General features: G+C 38.5%; 2 protein-coding genes across 4 annotated transcripts in view; one reads left to right on the top strand and one right to left on the bottom strand.

Moving 5' to 3' along the window:
• The window catches only part of LOC127617028 (cytoplasmic dynein 1 light intermediate chain 2-like), a 32,745-nt gene extending 27,098 nt beyond the window's left edge, over window positions 1-5,647 (bottom strand). For all 3 annotated transcript variants that reach the window (XM_052107458.1, XM_052099900.1, XM_052092585.1), the window contains exons 1-4: window positions 5,523-5,647; window positions 4,833-4,906; window positions 4,444-4,560; window positions 3,864-4,094 (exon numbers count right to left, since the gene is read on the bottom strand). In XM_052107458.1, the coding sequence (XP_051963418.1) occupies window positions 3,864-4,094; window positions 4,444-4,560; window positions 4,833-4,906; window positions 5,523-5,617 (517 nt within the window). In that variant the 5' untranslated portion in view covers window positions 5,618-5,647. The remainder of the gene's footprint in view (window positions 1-3,863; window positions 4,095-4,443; window positions 4,561-4,832; window positions 4,907-5,522) is intronic.
• Window positions 5,648-10,117: 4,470 nt separating this feature from the next.
• On the top strand, window positions 10,118-15,153 carry LOC127655819 (calphotin-like). Its single transcript, XM_052147603.1, has 2 exons — window positions 10,118-10,285; window positions 12,877-15,153. The coding sequence occupies exon 2, from the start codon at window positions 12,885-12,887 to the stop codon at window positions 14,484-14,486; it is 1,602 nt and encodes a 533-aa protein (XP_052003563.1). The 5' UTR covers window positions 10,118-10,285; window positions 12,877-12,884; the 3' UTR covers window positions 14,487-15,153.
• Window positions 15,154-19,148: the final 3,995 nt, after the last annotated feature.

The raw sequence follows: 19,148 nt of genomic DNA on the forward strand, positions 1-19,148 counted from the left end.
ACTAAGGGGCCTAAAGTGTGCCAAGAAAACATCCCCCACACCATTACACCACCACCACCAGCCTGCACAGTGGTAACAAGGCATGATGGATCCATGTTCTCATTCTGTTTACGCCAAATTCTGACTCTACCATCTGAATGTCTCAACAGAAATTGAGACTCAACAGACCAGGCAACATTTTTCCAGTCTTCAACTGTCCAATTTTGGTGAGCTCTTGCAAATTGTAGCCTCTTTTTCCTATTTGTAGTGGAGATGAGTGGTACCGGTGGGGTCTTCTGCTGTTGTAGCCCATCCGCCTCAAGGTTGTGCGTGTTGTGGCTTCACAAATGCTTTGCTGCATACCTCGGTTGTAACGAGTGGTTATTTCAGGCAAAGTTGCTCTTCTATCAGCTTGAATTAGTCGGCCCATTCTCCTCTGACCTCTTGCATCAACAAGGCATTTTCAGCCCACAGGACTGCCGCATACTGAATGTTTTCCCTTTTCACACCATTCTTTGTAAACCCTAGAAATGGTTGTGCGTGAAAATCCCAGTAACTGAGCAGATTGTGAAATACTCAGACCGGCCCGTCTGGCACCAACAACCATGCCACGCTCAAAATTGCTTAAATCACCTTTCTTTCCCATTCTGACATTCAGTTTGGAGTTCAGGAGATTGTCTTGACCAGGACCACACCCCTAAATGCATTGAAGCAACTGCCATGTGATTGGTTGATTAGATAATTGCATTAATGAGAAATTGAACAGGTGTTCCTAATAATCCTTTAGGTGAGTGTATATATATATATATATATATATATATATATATATATATATATATATATCTTATATTATATATTTTAGAGCTGTCGATTTAACGCATTAATTCAGTGTGATTAATTTTACAAAAAAATAACGCGTTAAAAAAATTAACACAATCAATCGCATGCCCCCGGACCACAGTAAGGAAGATTCCTGAGAAATGCAAGCTTGTAGTACCACCTGTTTACTCCAGAGGGCAGTAAGTGAAATTTCAGCTGTATGAGCAACACACAGTTTATACAGTGAAGACAACACTTTAGTAGGCAGAACACCACAAACATGCATTACATTCTTGCGTTCAAAACACTTGGAGTGCAAATCCGAACTAAGGGATCTCGAGATGCGTTTAAAGATTGAGTATTAAACTATATTTAACTCGACACAGTGACCTAAACATTTTACTTTTATGACACAACGCACCAGAGACGTGACACAAGCATGTCTGACACAGGTGTAAATTGACTGAGCCCTTAAACAAGCCCTCATAATAAATCTCGAACTGATTGACAAATTCACTTGTGAAATGGATTGCTGTGAACTGTGTGACAATGATTGACTTATTATCAATAATATGGTAGTAAACAATATATTGTATTCTAAAGCCGCTTTTTGTATTGTCTTATCAATGATTAACTCTTCTGCTACAAGAATGTAAAGCATTTTAATTATCTGAAAAAAAAAAAAAAAAAAATGGAAAAAAAATAAAATATATATATATGTTTAGATATTTAAAGATAACTATGTATAATTATTTCATCATTATATATTGAATTATTTTTATATGAGGGGCTTTCTCAGCAAATATTTGTATATGCGATTAATCGCGATTAATTAATCAGGACACCATGATATTAATTTTATTAAAAAATGTAATCGATTGACAGCCCTAATATATACACACACACACATACATATATATATATATATATATATACACGTACATACAGATGATTAAAATGCTTTACATTCTTGTGGCAGAACAGTTAATCATTGATAAGACCATACAAAAAGCGGCTTTAGAATACAATGTATTGTTTACTATCGTATTATTGATCATAAGTCAATCATTGGCACACAGTTCACAGCAATCCATTTCACAAGTGAGTTTGTCAATCAGTTGGAGATTTATTATGAGGGTTTGTTTAGGGACCATCAATTTACACCTGCGTTAAACATTTTTTTTTTTAGAAACAAGCCAGGGGTATACATAGTACACAATACTACAGATATATTTTACAATAATGCCAAGACATTATATTCATTACGTAGTGTAATGGTTTTCAATGCTTTGGAGTTGTTGGAGGTACAAAGAGTATTTAAATAATATTTCAAGTTTTTACAAAAAAGTGCAAATAGGGGCTTTATAGACATAAATTTACACTTTATGTATAAAAAACTTGGCAAGAAAAATAAACAGATTAATCAGAAAATATTCACTTAAGTTATCAAATCTGAGAAAACCAAATAAAACGTCTTTATAAAGCAAAGAAAACTAGTTAAAATAGAGGTACGTACAAACAAACAAACTTTTCATCTACAGCATTACAGAAGGAGCAAAGTGGATCTATTTCAGGGAGCATGTTTCTTAAATAAAGATTTACAGGGTAAAAACGCTGTAACAGATTAAAGGACACCTCCTTAACCTTGTTGGTAATTAAATATGTATGAGGTAAAGACCGTACAACCTGCGTCAGACACGCTTGTGTCGCGTCTCGGGTGCGCTGCGTCATAAAAATAAAATGTTTAGGTCACTGTGTCGAGTTAAATATAGTTTAATACTCAATCTTTAAACACATCTTAAGATCCCTTAAAGATCGCATTTGCGCTCCATAAACTGTTTTGAACGCAAAACATCGTTTTACTTCACTGTATAAACTGTGTGTTGCTCACACAGATGGAATTTCAATTACTGCCCTCTGGAGTATACAGGTGGTACTACAAGCTTGACTCCCTCAGTTAAGCATTGCAATTAAAGTGCGTTAATTTATTTTAATTAATTTTTGTCAAATTAATTGCACGTTATTAACGCGTTAAATCGACAGCCCTAATATATAGGAGTTCAAAAATTTGTAAATGTAAAAATGACAAAAACTAAAGGTGACCAAAATGAGAGACATGTTAAGTATTTAGAAATATTTTGATATTTAAAACATTATTAAACATGTCAGTCACAAGTTTTTAAAGATTTAAAAAGGAAATCATAGTATATTTCTATTTTATTATTTGATTTTTATATTTGAAGTTAAATATGTAAAAATTACTTGTATGGTGTATGAAGCACACCTGAAAAACTGACAATTTATATGACAATTAATCATGAAAGCCTTTAAAGAGACAATTTATCATCATAATTGCAATTATTTGTTTGACAATTAATCATTAGCCAAATTTAATAATCGTGACAGCCCTAGTGATTGCTCAGATTACAACAGCATGGATCTGACTGAAAGGTCATAAGGTCAAAGGTGTGCTTCATAAGCAGTGTCATTAAACCCAGCCTATTCTTCTTGTAACTCAATAAAAGTGAATTAGCACTCAGAGTAAACAAAAATCATTAAACAAAACAAAATTCTACTAAAAGCATATATAGCAACATCATCATTCTCCACTATATCTACTAAAACATATGGAGCAAACCAAAGCTTGACCTCCACACCTGCTCTGTAAGCATGACAGAAGCAATGCTCTGCTTCCTCTTTGCATTATGAGGAATATCAAAGACCTCCACTCAACTGATTCATTTGTTAGCAGTTATTAAATCATTTGAGCATTTAATGTGCATTGTGTCCAAAGTAGAAATCAAAACCCACCAGAAGAGAAACAGATTCCTTTACAGTTTGTGACAAACACCAAACCCTAACACCAACATCTGTCTGACATTGGAAAGCATTTAAATATCCTTCAACCACTACTAAAAGGTTATTGGACAACACATGAAAGACTAAGGAAGAGGATATGCACAAGCTACAACATACATTAACATAGAAATATTACTTATTGCCATCGTCCTATAATGTGTACATTGCCAGATCCTTTTTCAATACTTGATCCCAAAAATACTCACTCATCTGCTCCATCTCTCTCATTTCCTCAGGTGGGATCTTCAGTTTGTCCACGTGCTCCCGCAGGACACTGGCCCACTTCTGCAGCGACTCCATGATGGTCCAAGGCCGTGACATGTCCACCACAAAAACAGCCAGACTGTCCTTCAGCGACTCAGTGGTCACTGCAAACTTCAGCAAGCCTTTGTGGTACAAGTCTCCATCAAGAATCCACACGTTGCAGCGGGTCAAATCTGGAAGAGTGTTATTTCATTGTCATTTTTTTTTTTTCTTTAAATAAAAATAAATTAGACATTTTTGCAAACTATCATATAATTTACTACCGACCGGTTATTACTACTCTGTAATTATAGAAGTATGTTTAAGTCAAAAGGTATTTCCCAAATATCCCAAAATATAGTGCATGCGTCCGTTTATTTTTTGAATGAAGAAAATTCTGGACTTAAATTTGAAAGATGAATTGCATCCTAAGAATAATTCAATATTCACAGCTGGTCACAAACTGAGAAAAACAAGTCAGGTTAGGAATAAAGAGCTCTTTGTCCCTCTTCATCATCGTTCTCTCACTTTGGAAGCACTTACCATCTCGGTCTTCATCCTGGACATTCAGGTACAAGTATTCCAGCCCTCTACCTTTCTTATTGTGCTCTGATCCTTGGAGTTTTGCCATGAGTGCCGTCTTTCCTGATCCATCCTCCCCTAAAAAAATATCACCAGAAATCACATTACTCAAATTTCATGACATAGGCTACATGTGCACCAAATAACAAAATTGCAAGTACACAAATAAATAACAATTGATTTCAGCTTCATGATTATGCAGAACTTAATACCAGCTTTGCCAGTATTCAAAGATATAATAATATATAAAGTTTGCGCATGCTCTTTTTACCAGTCAAACACATACTAATTTTGAGAAGCTGTGAAGTCAAATTGTGAACAAAATTTTGCAATAAGCAATATGCACATACCAAAAACTAATATATTTTTCCCAGATGGCAATTTAGAGCTTGAACGTGTTGAAACTTCGCTGAGAATTGAAGACCTGAAAAATGACAAAAATAAAAATGATCACTTTGCATTAGTAGGAAAAGGCTTTGATATGTCAGTAGTTGGGTGTTTAGTTTTGACAAGTGACAACCTGCAGATACCAGTAACTAGGCTAGACGATACAATATCACCTAAACTTCTCAGAGAGAGATACTGTTGTCAAAATTAAGCTCGTAAACAAGTGATGTGTATCAGTTAGTTAGCATCAGAAACAGATATCAAACGTCAGCTTTGTGACACTTCCCATAAAACAAATCACAATCCATAAATATAATGTACAGTGTAAAAGATGCAAAGCCCCATCCAAGATGACTTTTAACACTCAAAAGTTCTCAAAAGAATGACCAATGCGACTGACAATACAACGTTGTCTCAGGCATGCTACACCTGGCGCTTCAAAATCTTTCTTAAATACTTTTCTGGTTGTTAAAAGCTAAACTACCCCGACCTACTCTGTGTTTTTAAGTTTATGTGAAGTGTTTGGGGCTCATCCGGGACAGGCGTCTGAACCGGGCAGCACCCGGCTGGTGGCAAAGCAGCACATCACACTATCAAATAAACTCACTCCCAGCAAAATCGCTCTTCTGGACACTTTGAAGGTGCGAGCGTACCAGAGGTTTTGTCCTTCATCATCCTCGTTGCTGTTATCCATAGTGTCGCCCGTCCCGACTGCGCCCAGTAGCTTCTTCTCTAAAACGGGAGCCATCTTGAATGGAGAGCCACAAAGGAAGGTGCACTTAGCGCCTGAGGACCTCACAGGAGCCGTACAGCTACCTACCAATCCTACTACGGCGAAGGCAAAGATTATGAATATTAATTACATGACGCGACATTCGCCCAGTAAAGGCAGACGTTGGGACGCGGGCGCATGGATTGACTCATGAATATTGATTAGACACATAACAGGATGCCCCAGAAAAGCCACGAACCAAAGTCAAATTAATATTAATTAAATCATTTTTTTTGTTTGTTTTTTAATGAATAAAGCTTTCAGCATAGTACGATTCATAATTCGCGTAACGCTCCCTTAAAAAAAGGAAAAGCAGAGAGAAATGTAACAAAGACACAAGGAAGATTAGCATGCCACTGAACACTTCCTAAAACCTCACAAATTATAATTAATTTGTTTCATTAAGATTATGTGTAGAACGCAAAATAAATTATATTTGAAAATAATAATAGTCCTACTGTTTGTTATTACGATCAGGCGTTTGAAAAGGCATCACAATCCGCGTTGGCTTGAATGATGTCATTTCAGACTTTGCCGTGCGATAACAACTGTCAGTGCGTCTGACTCGCGGGCTGAACTGAGGTCAGCTGTCTGGTTTCCATTGACTGATGAAGCTCGGAATGTGACGAGAGGACACTGATCCACACTCAGCTTCAAATGAACCAGGCACAGACTACAGTTTTCTGAACCGGTCGCACTTGAATTGGAAATCCTCGTGTAACATTTTTATTTTTAACAGCTATGAAATATACAGAATAATCTATGGTGTAGCGAGAACGAGAAACTCGTTGTGAAAAACTATCAACTTCCTTATTCGGAACGTCTGGAGAAAAGAGACAGAAATAATGCAATGATGTCATCTGCCGGTGGAAAGATCACATGACGTTCTTGGGTTAGCTTTTATGCGTGCTAGGGTAGTTGACATAAAATACTGTTAGGAAGGTGACATGTCCTGCGACGTGACATGCTATAATCTGACTAAAACCAATTTTAAGGAATAGTTCAACGAATACTGAAAATTCTGGCGTAATTTACAAAGTAATTTACCCTCATGCCCTGTGACTGTCTTTGTTCTGCTAGACACAAACACAGATTTTTAGAAGAATGTTTCATCTCTGTTGGTCTATACAATGCCAGTGAATGGTGGACTATAAATTTGAAGCTCAAAAAAGCACATAAAGGCAGCATAAAGTTATCCAGAAGACTCCAAAGTTTTTTTCCATGTCTTCTGAAGCAATATGCCCAGTAGGTGGTGATATAGCCTACATGAAGAATGTGAATCGCCAAAAACAAAAGAATGTGGAAGTGAAAGTGTAGATTTAGATTTATAGTAAAATAAATATCATTTTAAACTGAACTGTAACACTTGTATTGCTTCAGAAGATATTAATTAAACCACTGGAGCCTTATGGATTCATGTTATGCTGCATTTATGTGCTTTAAAGTTCTAGGCCACCATTCACTTGCACTGTATGGACTAACAAAGTTGATATATACTTCTAAAAACATTTGTTTGTGTTCTGCAGAAGAAAGAAAGTCATACTCACCTGGGATGGCATGAGGGTGAGTAAATGATGAGAGAATTTTTATTTTTTGGTGAACTCTTCCTTTAAACAGCATTTAGAAAATTATTTTATAATTCTTATTTATGCAGCTTTTAAGACTTTTGCATTTATGATATAAATGAAATAAATAAAATAAAATCCTCACACTGCAGAACCATTTAAAATGAACCAGTGAAGGCAAACATTTTATCAAAATTCATAAAAACCTTAAAAGAAGCAGTGACCAGTAAGATATTCACTTTCCCTTCTACATTCATATAAATAATAGTCATATAAAATGAACCTAAAATCTTTATGTTGATTACAAAAGAAATAGCAATTGACATGTTATGTGTCAACTACCCACCAAACTATGATGTCTAAAATCAGTTATGCAAACATTCATTGAAGAGACAACTAGCAACTTAAAGTAACAATAGACAAAGCACTGGAACAATCATTAAACAAACACACACACACACACAACAAATGGATGTGTGCCTATAGGTGCTGAGATCATTGAAGATAATGGTGGTCCCTATGGTGGAACCAACTCAATCAGGCCCAAATGGAGTGAGAGACAACAGCTGATGCAGTGCCACAATTATGACAAGAGGCTTTTCCCTCAGGCTGCTCCATATGGCTGGGCAGGCCAGAGCTCTGAATTTGTGGTTTACTGGCAAGAGTGAAGGGGTAAGGCTGGGATCTCCTGGGAGAATTAGCATGCCAAAAACCAGAGTCATGCGTACAGGCCTGTAACTTGACCGTCTCCCTTTTATTCTATAGCCATGAATCCTCTGCTGGCAAGATAATGGAAAACATGTTATTTTTCTGACATGATAAAGGAGGTTGTTTTAAGAACTGGAAGGGTACAAAGCTTTAAGCCTGAAGTGAGCTCCTCTCATCGATGGAGTTGATTTCTAAACGCAGATCTTCAAAATTAAAATTTTAAACTCAGTTCTGTCTGCACCTTATTTAGGTTAGGTTTTAGGAAAGATGTGTTTATATTACCTTTCATAAAGCTGTCATTTATAGTTGTGCGACGAAAATGAATAACTGATTTAAATGTTCTTTTTGTCATCCTGTCAGTCATCAACATTTACCTCCTCATCACGTTGTTCAGAAGACTTTGGCTAAAAAGAAGTCAAGAGCGGGCCATTGGTGATGACGCACCATCATGGTTCTGCCACTAGAGGCTACCGTTTTGTTTTTTGCACATATGATTTGTGTTTTGCATATATGATTAATCGCATGTGCTTTGTTTGCCAAACATTCTATAGGGCAGAAAGCTCACATGTCATAAACCTTTCAGCACACATAGTCTGGGAACTTGGTAGCCTTGAACTCTACCCAGAATAGCTGGGCATTTTAACAAATTACCAACATTCCCACTGTGTCCAAAATGGAAACATTATGTGCACTTTTTAAACTTGAGTTTAAATTACCAACACCTTCAAGAATCAATACGTTTATTCCATTTTGACATGAGAGTACGAGCACTCGTATTATACTAAGAGTCTAAAAGCGGTAAAAACCTTCTAGTATATTTTCTGCATTACATTGTTTTAATTCTCATCTTGATGCTGTAAAACATGCAGAACTACAGAGAGGAAACTATTTTCTCACGACCATGTTTCATCGCATTCCATGTGTCTAGCAGCGATGAAAGGGCAGCAGTGGTTCATTCCTCCACTCTGTGTGATTTAATCATAAGCCTGTGACGAAGAACGGAAGAGAAAAAAATATATTATTGGCTTGTCTACATAAGGTCTTAATTATTGACACAACTGGCCTCCTTTGATCTAGGCTGAGTTTCATAAGATGCATCATGGACTGTCTCTCATTCTACTTGTCAGCTTATTGTAACAGCAGGTCTAATAACTTTTTGTAACAACATTATGTGCCCCAACAAGTTGGCATTCAGTGACTACCTTTTTGTTACAATGCATTTTTAATAATGGCTGTTTGGAGCATAAGATACAACAGTGGCCAATGTTATCAGTAGAGCACTGATAGAGCACCAGAATGTGGAATGATGAATAGCCTAATAGTTGGGTTTGAAGACTTTGATGAAGAAGAAAAATTATTTATATATATATATATATATATATATATAAATAATTTTTCTTCTTCATATATATATATTGTTATGTGTATTTTGCATTTTCATATATTTACATACCTCTAGAGTTCATATAGGTAACAATCAGAATCTCATTGAACTTTTGCCAGTACTGTCCTATTGACACCAAACAGCCAAATAACAAAAGGGTGCTATTCTTGTGTCAGGCCACTTTAAGTGGAAAGAAAAATTTGTGATGGCCTTGTGGCCTAACTTCACTACTGTTTGGAGCAGCTTGTTGCACATACTATATTTAGTAATTTGAAACAGCATTCTGGAGATTTAGAAAATAATTGACCCTGGTTTAAAAGTGCAGGCTATAGTTCATGATCCGAAATACCACTTTGTCTTTCACATTCATTAAGCAGTGGTTAAGTAGTTATTCTTCTTTTACCCAAACAACAACCAATATAGGGTTTTTGCTTGTAAGCCTCTACAGAGTTTAAACAAAACTGTAGCCTACATTCTACATTCTTGAGGCAACCAAATTTAAGAGCCCTGCTTATAGACATGGAAGTAGAGAATTGCTGTCTATACTGTGAGAGAGCGAAAGAGAAATGCATGTTAAAACCAGACAGGTGGAAAAGGCAAATGCACCAACTTTCAAGTCAAAGGAATATGGTTGCTATAGTGATCTTTTCAAAATGTGAAAGAAAAGAGGGTATTATTCCCAAAACCCATTATAAAGTCCGTCTAATCTAGCAAAATATGCACCCAACGTGAGGGGAAAGGGAAGGGAGAAGGAGGAGAAAGAGAGGGAGGGTAAATGGATTGTGGGCAGTGATCAGGAGAGTCTGCGATATCGACAGATGTCCCGCAAACCGTTGGTTTAACAGGAGGGGTGAACAGAGAAAAAACGCCCAGTCGCAGAGTGGACCTCGAGGAGTGTGTAGAGTGTGGGTGCAGCTGGATCAAATTCACTACTGGAGAGCAGAAAGTGCACCCAACGCACCCGAGTTCACAGCAGCAGAGAACCAGGTTAGCAAAAACTCGACCGGATTTTATTGTGACTTTTCCAATACCGGGGGAAAATGCACTAACCGAACAAAGCGTTTTATTGGGACCAGGTCGAAGGAGATCTTGTTCAACGCAGACTGGATGAGCCGTCCTTTGTTCTCGTTATTTGCATCTGTCACTCATGTCAACTAAAAAATGTACAAGAAAAGCATCCCATATGCATTTTATTCAATAACTAAACTTGAAAAATATTTTATAGGCCTAGCTGTTATCTAACAATGTGTGAATGACACTTTAGTAATATCACATTTATAATGGTGTACAGACGTAACGATATCTTTGAAAGACATGACTGGTCTTCTGAGTATAATTGGGATGACAAAGACTTATCAGTAAGTTATGCCATTTTAAATATATTTATTAATACTTTTTGATGAAGCTGTGCGTTACAGGTAAGTTAGCTCTTGTATATTTTTAGATTTAAACCCCTATATTTCGTTATTGCTTCTCTGTTGTATTTCTATGAGTTTTCAGGCTTTTTTTAGGAAATGGAAAGCATTTATTTGCACTATTATGAAATGCTTGTTCAGGCGTTTCGAGGAGCTGGTCGATAAGAACAGAGCGATCATAGAGGGGGTGTGTGGGGGTGGGGTACATCAAATCAGTCTCTCTCGAAATGTATTCTAGCTCAAAATGATAAGCTATTTATTCTATTTTCCACTAGACTACATAAATAAATCGACAAAACATACATTACAGGTGTCATACGCACGAGGTTACAATCAGTGTCAACTTTTTCCGTATTTGCGTTTTGCACACTCTTGGCACAAATCTTGGCACAGTACCAGTATTCAGAATGTGCTATTGGTAATGATTAATGATTTATTCATTTACACTAATACTTATTATATTGCAAAAATCACACTGCTTTAAACGGTATAGACCTTATATTCAGAATAGCGGCATATACCATTTTTGAGGGGATTGAAAACGAGGCTGTGAGGGATTCGTACAATGGGTTGTATCCTACTGCTGTTTTAATTGGTGTTGTTCATTCAGCTGACGAAACATAGAAAAACGTCTTTAAAAAAAAATATAGCCTAATAATAATTCAATAATGATGATGATAAAAATCAGCAGACAATAAATAAATAGGCTAAATATGGCGCTTCTCTGAATTCTTGACTTGGCGTGGACGTTTCACCGGTCATCATGGACACTGTAATTAGGATTTTTTTTATTACATAGCCAATACGCAGTTGAGTAATATTTACTGCAAATAACGGAGGCTGTTTAACGTATTGACAAAGAGCGCTGTAAGTGGCTGTAATGAAAACTGCTGGAGGTAAAAGTGCCTTCAATGAGAGCTGACACCGGCAGTACATTTGAGCAGTTCTGACTCATTTGCAGGTCGGACTGATGCATGACTGGGTTTACAGTCTTGTGTGCACCAGTGCAGCACAATGGACAGCTCCCATTGTAACCCCACTGTGTTGCAATTGTCAGATGCTGCATGCAGATTTAAAAAATTACAAAAAATAATATAATGTCGCCTGAATTTTTAATGGAACATCTCACAATAGGCTCAGTAATTCCATATGTAATTCCAAAATGTATTGTAATTAAACATATCAACCTGTTATAGTTTAAGTAGGTCTTTTGTCAGATTCTGTGTAAAAAAAAAAAAAAAAATGGTAGAAGAATTGTCTAATGAATTAAGTTACATCCATCTGCTCAATTTTCCCACAATTCTATATATATATATATGTTGTTTGAGCTGTATTGGATTGCTCAGATAAATGTGGGTTCCCTTTATTGTGCCACTAGCTAGAGTCAATTGACAAAAGTGGGAAGCATGTCTCATAAAGTTGCATGTTATCTAATCAGCCTTTCCCCTCAATCACATCTTTACTTCACCAAGCCTAACTGGTTTACCGACCGAATACCTAACATGAAATATGCATTTTGTTTTAACAGAGACTAACAGAAACTGAATCACTGTTTCAAGATTGTTTTATTTGTAGTATTGTACTTGTACACTGATAGAATGAAAGAGTAAAGACATAATACAATGCATTTGATAAGTCCTTTTTGAAATTGGAAGGATTTCAAGGATTCAGAGGTTAAACGTGTTGTAGTGTAGATAGTTTATTGGTCCTTCTACTCCAGTTTATGCAATCAGTGCATGATGTTTTAACACTTTCGCAATGGGCTTTGTGTAATCCTGAATAGAATGTTCACTTCCATCCAAGATATCAGAGTGGTTCATGTAGGAGTCTGATAGAGAGTATACAACAACTAAGTGAAATTTCACAAAGTCACAGTTAGTCCTTAAGACACATCCTCCTCCTCAGAGTTTGGACTGTATTCAAAGTCCTTGGCAAAGATTGCTTTAGGGTTGAAATTACGGACTGAGTGCTCTTCAAAAGGAGATACAGGGCAGGTCTGTAGACAGACTTTTGCAGTTGTACATTTGACCATTTCATATTCTTAATGAAGTTCCAAAATATTGGCCTTTTGCCAGTGGTTGACATTTAGACTAACCTGTCTACAAACATACTGACGTACACTATTGTTCATAACTTACATAAGATGTTCTTCCGTTCCCACAGGACACATCATGGGAGGCAAGCTAAGCAAACGGAAGAAGGGATACGATGTCAGTGACCCTAAAGAGAAGAAAGAGGAGAGTCCTGTGGCGGCAGTTGACCCAGCTGAGAGAAAGGCAGAGGCACCTGTGACTGAGGCAGATGTAGAGCCCCAAGACGCTACAGTGGAAAGTGCTGCAGCACCAGTGATTGAGTCTGAAGCATCAGCTGATCAGACTGCCTCTCCCTCAACAACACAAACAGAAGTAAAGAAGGATGATGCTGTACCTGAAGAACCAGCAAAACATGCATCTATTGCTCCATCAGAGGAAACAGCAGCTGTTAAACAAGCAGATGTGCCAGAGTCTCAAGCAGCAGAAATACCAGCATCTGCATCAGAGGCACCAGCAGCAGAGGTACCAGCATCTGCATCAATGGCACCAGCAGGAGAGGTACCAGCAACTACACCAGAGGCACCAGCAGCTGCACCTGAGCTATCAGCAGCCGAGGAACCAGCTGCTGTGCCAGAGGCACCAGTAATGGAGGAACCTGCTGCAGTAATTGAGGAACCAGCAGCTGTTCAAGGGCAACCTGTGGCAGAGAAAGCTGCAGCATCAAAGGAACCACTGACAGAGGAACCTGCAGTTGTACCTAAGGAACTAGAGGCACCAGTAACAGAGAAACCTGCAGCTGCACCTGAGGAGCCATCATCTGTGCCGGAGGCACCAGTGACAGAGGAACCTCTAGCCACACATGAAGAAATTGCAGCTGTGCCAGAGGCTTCAGAGGTGGAGAAACCTGTAACAATATCCGAGGAACCAGTAACTGTGCTGAAGGCACCAGTAGCAGAGCTTGAGGAACCAGCAGCTGCCCTAGAGGCAGAGGAATCTGCAGCTGAACCCGAGGAGCCAGCAGCTGTCCCAGTGGAGCCAGTATCTTTGCCAGTGGAACCTGTTATAGAGCAGGTAGTTGAGAAAGCTGTTGAGAAGCTTGCAAAAGCCAATGAAGTGTCCAGTGAAATGACAGAATCCACAGAAGCTATGCCAGAATCAGAGACTGTCACTGAGGCAGCAGTTCCAGAGCAAGTTGCTGAGGCTGCCCCAGTGCCTGAGCCTGTTTCTGAGGCATTGAGTGTGGCAGCGGTAGAGGCAGATGTGCCTTCCACACCAATCACAGAGCCTGAGTCTCAAACTGCTGCACCTCTTGAGGCCACATTAACACAAGTAACACCAGAGCCAACCTTAACTGAACCTACACCAGAGAAAAAGAGCATAGATGAGCCCATCCCCGTGATCGTAATCTTAGAGTCAACCTCATCCAATGAGATATCCCCCGAGGAAACTGCATCGACTGTCACAGATCTCAAGCTGGATAATGGAGTGTGTGAGAGTGCTGGCTCAGTAGAGGAATCTGTGATGGCTCCCCTTGAAGTAAATGGGGAATGCCACAAGCAAGCACCAGAGGTAGCCCCCATGGACGTCCCCAAGCCTCTGGCTGAGGAATGTGTAAACGGTGTGGATGACAAAGAACCCCCTCAGGAACAGAGTGACTGTGAACTGAAAAAGGACTTGAGTTTGGCTGCTGACTTTCAAGTTCCATCTCCAATTGGTGGCATGGTAGAGGTGCCACAGTGAGTCAGGCTGTCGACTTAATCTGAGAAACAAACCTTAAATGTGAATCCCATATTGATGCAAACAAACAAAACAATCATCTGACAACGTAGGCTTTCTGAAAATGAATATCAAAAATGCCTGTTGTGTTCTCTCAGGCAAGAATAACCAAAAAGATGTAAAACCACCCAAGAGCTAAGAGCAAGAACAAAAGAGTGAGGGTGAAAGAAAGTGGAGGAGAGAGTGAGTGAGAGAGAGCGAGCAGTGTTGAAGTTTTTGTGACCTGTGTCCTGCTGTCATTGGAGAGGGTGAGCTTGCAGGTCTGGTGAATATGTAAGCCAGAGAGATGATGATTACATATGAACAGAAAAAGGAATAAAAACAACTTATTAGCATTTAATAGTATTTAATCTAATTTAGACCACATGTCAATTCTGTCACCCTTTAGGCCTAATAAGAAGATTTTCAACTTTTCATGATGGGAGATACAGCGAGGAATGTTCATTTTAACTTAATGGCTTGGCATAGAAAATAAAACACTATGTTATACCTTAAACAAATGGTTCTTTCATTTTTGCACTTGTATTTTTCTGAATGTTGTGCTGAATGGGTACCCAAGTGTGAAAACTAAAGTTAAAAAAACTTGTGTAATGTTCAAAAGATTATTTCAAATAAAGGTATGATCACAATCTTGCTGGCTCATACATAGAGTAGCTCCATTTCATTCTTATAGAATGTCTGCAGCATGTGCAATATTTTGCCACTGAATTAATATAGGAGTAGTAATTAGTAGAGAACAGCTGCAACAGTTACTTTCAGATGCAGCCATTTTGTTTGGTAACACTGAATGGCAGGTCACCATTCCAGTGATGTCCCAAGAGTCATTGACTTTGTAAATTTGTTTTGTGCAGCTCTCAGACACGTGTTGTTTTGAGCAACATGGAACATGGCCATGCATACAAATGTCTGTTCAGAGGCTAATCTCACCCCTTCCATCTACAGCAGGAATGATGTGGTAGATCAGGGGAAGAGATTTATAGGCATTTATTGCAAGAAGGGGGTTTTGGAATAACTATAGGGGATACCATGCAATGCAGTGGGGGAACAGGACTGGGAATGGTCTCTTGCTTGAAAGGAGGAGCTCTGATGCTGCATGGAGCGGGAAAGGGTGGCCATGACAAACAAGATAATCTCACCTCAAACTTCAGACATTGTTTTTACATAGACACATACTCATACACATGAGGCACAAAAGCCCCTATTTAGAGAAAAGAGGGAGAAAATCCTCAGTAATACATGCACATATGAAGAACATGGAACACGAAGAACTCACAGAACTCGAAAAAAACCCAAAAAATAAACACTGCAAACATGGCAGTCTCACCTACTCTCTAAAAGAGAAGAGGGTCTGTCTCATATAGGTGGTAATGTCCAGAAATGATTACAAGAGACGTTTGAAATTCTGTGTGTGTTGGTTTGTTTGCTTGTATGATGGGAGTTCAGTGGCGAGCACGAGAAATGCATTACAAGAGAAGATGCTGGAAATATCTTGGGGTTCCCAAGTGCATTCGGCACCATAATGAGCTCCTCCACATACCAAGCATGAATTCTTGGGTTTCTTAAAAGACACACACACACACAGGCGTACAGATTTAAGAAAGGAATGCTCTCTAAAGCTGAGGTGGGCGGGGGTCAGGGGCCGGGATTGGTGGATGAACTCACTGGCTTCAGTGAGTCACTGTTAAACTCACTGTTTAACATTTGTCAAACGCAAATGAATAGGATGTGGTTAACGACACGTCCTGAAACATGCTAAAGCCTACAGTTAAAGGGATAGTTCACCCCAAAAGTAGCTTACCCTCATGTTGTCCCAAGCCTCCATGACTTTCTTACCTTCATGGAACACAAAATGAGATGTTAGACAGAAAGTAAGCCTCAGTCACCATTCACTTTCATTGTACGGAAAAAAAGATGTAAAGAAAGTGAATGCTGACTAAGGCTAACATTCTGCCAAACATCTCCTTTTGTGTTCCACAATAGAAAGAAAGTCATACAGGTTTGGAACTTGAGGGTGAGTGAATGATGACTATTTTTTTTTTTTTTTCATTTTTGGGTAAACCATGCCTATTAGACTTTGGTTATAAATACTTTATGTAGTGGCATTCCATAGCTGAAAAAGAAAATGTCTGAAAAATGTATTTCTATGTATGGTCTTACACATGCTTTTACTCAAACCTCTGTTTGTCATCAAAAATACATCACCTGTGTTTAAATCTCCAGTTTTCAGGGCCTGCATTCATTGGTGGAGACAGATTTGAGAGGAGAGGTCCCAGAGTTAGGAATTTTCAACACAAGGTGTCCAGTTTCCTCATCCCATCTTACTGTGCTTGGGGAGCGAAATTCCTTCAGTTCTCCCACTCTCTCTCTCTCTCTCTGTCTCTTTCGCTCCCTTCCTCCCTTATTCTATCTCGCTTTCCCTTAGCTTTTTTGCTCAACAGATGAAAGACCCTGCTTGCATCTTGATTTAAAGACTCTCTACACAGTGCATACTTGTTCTGCTCCAGCTGCAGCGCTTGGATACACTAGCACTATGTGTTCTATACCAGAGTGTTGGCAAAAATCTGAAGATTTTCTACACGTAAAGAATCATTTTGAATCATCTTAAAGGGATAGTGCAAACAAAAATGACGAAATCCTTATTACCATCTTGTTGTTCCAAACCTATATGACTTTCTTCTGTGGAACACAAAATGAGATGTTAGGCAGAACGTTAACTTCACTCACCATTCACTTTCATTGCATCTTTATATATATATATATATATATATATATATATATATATATATATATATATATATATATATATATATATATATATATATATATATATAATTTATTTTTTTTTTTTCTGTGAATTGAAAGTCTTTTGTAGACATGCAAGTAATGAATTTAAGCTTGAGAAATGTCTGGCAGAGAAATAAAAGTATTCAAACTAAAAACTCTCTCATGGTTTCTTAGTTAATGAGTATCCCATGACCACAAGAATGCCTGTTTGTTAATCCATACATCAGCTTTGGTCCAAGTTACAACACATTTACAGCAGTACGTGCAGTGGTAGAAAAGGACAGATTGTCCTTGTCTCACCCACAAATGCTCTTGAGAAGTGAACTAATTGACATCTGCTTTCTAAAACTGATTTCTATCATGGAGGAGAGGCGAGTTCAAAAATGAAAATGTAAAGAACAAAAAAAATGCTGAAACACTCCAAGGGGGATTCCCATTGTTTTTCCTATTCTCCTCTTATTTTCTCACTCCCTTTGTGATTCAGGGCCTGGCGATGCTCTGTCCATCTGGGTAGCTGCTCTATAAGGCTGTCATTATATGCAACTCTGCAGAAGCCTTTCAGCCTGAGCTCAGTCATAGTTACAGCAACCAGTATTGATCCATGAGTTAGCATAAGGGCCACTGAGATGGCTGGGTCTGCATCTTTACCCTTTCTCCTCTATTGCTATCCCTCTTTCCCCTCTGTTACTTCTCTCTTTTTCTCCTTCCCCCTGCCTGTATAGATTGCACATTCCCTCTGTCTCAGTTTTCTATTCAAGCTCATCAGCGCACATTTGTAACAGACAGCTAAACGCACATTTGAGACGTGTGGAAAGGGAAGACAGTGGAAGAGTGGGGGTTCTGTACAAGTGTGTGTGTATGTGTCTGTGAGCTGGTGACAGCTCAGCATGGAGCCTCTATGGGGGAGATGTGTCTCTTTGTCGTGCCGCCCAACCCCCTTCCTCTCTTCCCTTCTCCCCAGCCATTAGGGAGAAATAATTTTATACCCTGGCACTTAATCATTCTAGACCATTAAATGGAGGCAGAAGCTGCGTGCTAAGCTCATTTTCAGCAAAGTAATCCAGCCAAACTGATGCATGCAGTGTTTGATTTTTTTTTTTTTGTTTCACTTTTCTTTCCAGACACTACAGATGCTACAATCACTAGGTCAAGGACTTGGTGTAGTACATAAGGTTAAAGGGATAATTCACTGAAAAATTCTGTCATTATATTCACACACTAATGATGCTCCAGGCATTCTTTTTTTTCTGTGGAACACAAAAAATGTCTGGCAGAACAGTCACGAATCACTGTCATTGCATCCCTTTTCCATACAGTGGAAGTGAATGGTGACTAGGGCTGTCAGTCCTAACATTCTGCCTAATGCCTTTTGTGTTCAGAAGAAGAAAAGTCAAAGCATTTTAGAACAACATGAGGGACAGAACTTTCATTTTCTAGGCACAGATACATACAATAAACATTACTCAAAAATGCTCCTTCATGCAAAACTGTATTTAGCAAAGTCAAAATAAGCACCTTTCCTCATGAACAAGATTAGATCACCCAACATATTTGTTCCCTTTGCAGTCTAGTGAACAATGGCTGCGGGTATGTTAGCAGCTTGTATGTGTGTTTAAGATTAAATATTAAAACTGCTCTTGGTCACCTTGAGCAAAACACCAATGCAGGCCAGTTAGAAACACAGAGAGCTATTGAAATCTCAAATTCCTGTCCTTCCATGTAGAAAAAAGTCTGCTGGTCACCATGTATCTGAAACCATACAGTCTTTATGTAACCAAAGAGAAGTAGCACTGCTCACTCATTAGAACCCCTTCTGCTAAAAGTAATAATAATAATAAATAA

Source organism: Xyrauchen texanus, chromosome 1 (assembly GCF_025860055.1).
Source record: "Xyrauchen texanus isolate HMW12.3.18 chromosome 1, RBS_HiC_50CHRs, whole genome shotgun sequence".
Classification (NCBI taxonomy): domain Eukaryota; kingdom Metazoa; phylum Chordata; class Actinopteri; order Cypriniformes; family Catostomidae; genus Xyrauchen; species Xyrauchen texanus.